At 36.6% G+C, this 1,927-nt stretch overlaps 1 protein-coding gene across 1 annotated transcript; it reads right to left on the reverse strand.

The window, feature by feature from the left end:
* Positions 1 to 800: 800 nt before the first annotated feature.
* On the reverse strand, positions 801 to 1,700 carry LOC115216557 (tigger transposable element-derived protein 1-like). Its single transcript, XM_029786021.1, has one exon. It carries the CDS (start codon positions 1,698 to 1,700, stop codon positions 801 to 803), a length of 900 nt encoding a protein of 299 aa, XP_029641881.1.
* Positions 1,701 to 1,927: the final 227 nt, after the last annotated feature.

Below are 1,927 nucleotides of genomic sequence, written 5' to 3' on the forward strand. Positions count from 1 at the left end.
CTGGAGTGAATAAAGCTTGGAAAACAGCCAATAGTTAATCTTGTGTAATTTTACCTTCAGTATCAGTCATCAACGCAAATGTAACTACGATATTATAGAATACAGGCATACCTCACCCTACGTCGTTAATTGGTTCCGAGAAACAAGTCTTAAGTCGAAAAATGACTTAAGCCAAATTAACTTGTCTTTAGGCTAAACCGATAATAACCATTCCCAGTTCTGTACTTTATTTATAAAAGCATTTTCAATAATACATGGTTAATAAAAACCTATTTTAAGCTTACAAACAAATAATGTTTATTTTTTAATGCAGTGCATTAAAAGAAAAAGTAATCTAAATTTATGAATACAATTTGGCGGTGTTTATCATACGTCGCGGACGCTTTATTTATGAATGCAGTTTGCAATAAGACATGGTAAAATAAAAGCCTTTTTTAAGCTTAAAAAACAAATTCAGTAATTATTATTTTGTAATAGTAGAAAAAAAAACTAAATTATTTTAAATTTATCAATATGTACATAAAATTTAGTGGTTTGCATCACGGATGTAGATGGCTGTGGATCGTCAACAGCTGATTCTGGCTGTTCTTGTTCGATGCGCTTAAAAAACCGGTTGATAGTTCCTTGAACAGTCTTCTTCTTTTCCTCAAGGATTACATTAAAAGGAGCAAAAGCTTCATGACAATCCCCACAATCTTGGAAAAGCGTTGGGCATTTGGATCCATATTCTCGAACATAGAAAGACCTTTTTCGATATATGCAAATGTTTGCTCCATTTTCTGAATGGTAAAGTGACATGGCTAAGGTTCGACTTCCCCTTCTTTATTTTGCTGCTCGTGAAGCTCTATCAAATGTTCGTTCGTTATGGGCTTCTTGTATTTTTGAAATAAATCTGTGAAATTCTCCTCTTCCAAATCCATTTCCAGTCCTTTGTTCGTAGTCACCAACGTTTTGTTGATGGCAACATTATAAAACCCGTTAAAATCATTCATAAATTGTGGGCATAACTTCTTCCATACACCATTCATAGCCGTGCTCTGTACATCATTCCATGCCACCGCTATGTTCTGTACAGCCTTGTTGATTTCGCATTTCTTCCAAAAGCAACGCTTCATATAGTAACGCTTGAAGATAGCAGTTATTCCCTGACCCATTGACTGCAGAAGAAACGTGGTGTTCGGAGGGAGATATACGATGGTAACGTTGAGGTCAAAATCTACGATGTTTTGCGGGTGGCCAGGAGCAATAGCTAGGGTAAGTAAAACCTTAAAAAGAATCGCCTTCTCCTTACAGTACTTCTCTGCTGTTTGGATAAAATGAATGAAGAACCAATCTTTAAAAACAACAACAGACACCCATGCTTTTGAATTAGCCATCAATATGACAAGGCGAGATGTCTTGGGTATGGTTTTCAGGGCACGGGGGTTGCGTGCATGATACACAAGCAATGAATTAAACTTAAAATATTCTGCACAATTATCTCCATTCATTTGAGACCTTGTAGAGGGGAATAGTTTTCTTCTCCTTGGTCCGGTATTTTTTCCAATACAATCCAGTTTCGTCCACGTTAAAAATCTGTTCGGGAAGAAACCCGTTTTCTTAAATGCATTAGGAAATTCCACCTCTGCTTGTTCGTCAGCTGATGCACTTCCATCTTGTTTCTTAATGGAGTTATAACTTCTTCGCTCCTTAAATCTCATGAACCATTCTTGACTTGCCTTGAACTCTACATCTTTCTCACCTGGATATCTTTTTCTTCAGGTCCTCAAAGACAACGCTTTTTCTTGAATGATTGTTTGACTAATAGTAGCACGCTGACTATTCAACCTAACAATCCAAAGAGAAACGAGCCTTTCCATTTCTTCAAAGATTTTGCCACTTTTCTTATTGATGACAGTGTTGTTCATCCCTGGGGCTTCATATTTGA

This window comes from Octopus sinensis, linkage group LG10 (genome assembly GCF_006345805.1).
Source record: "Octopus sinensis linkage group LG10, ASM634580v1, whole genome shotgun sequence".
NCBI lineage: Eukaryota > Metazoa > Mollusca > Cephalopoda > Octopoda > Octopodidae > Octopus > Octopus sinensis.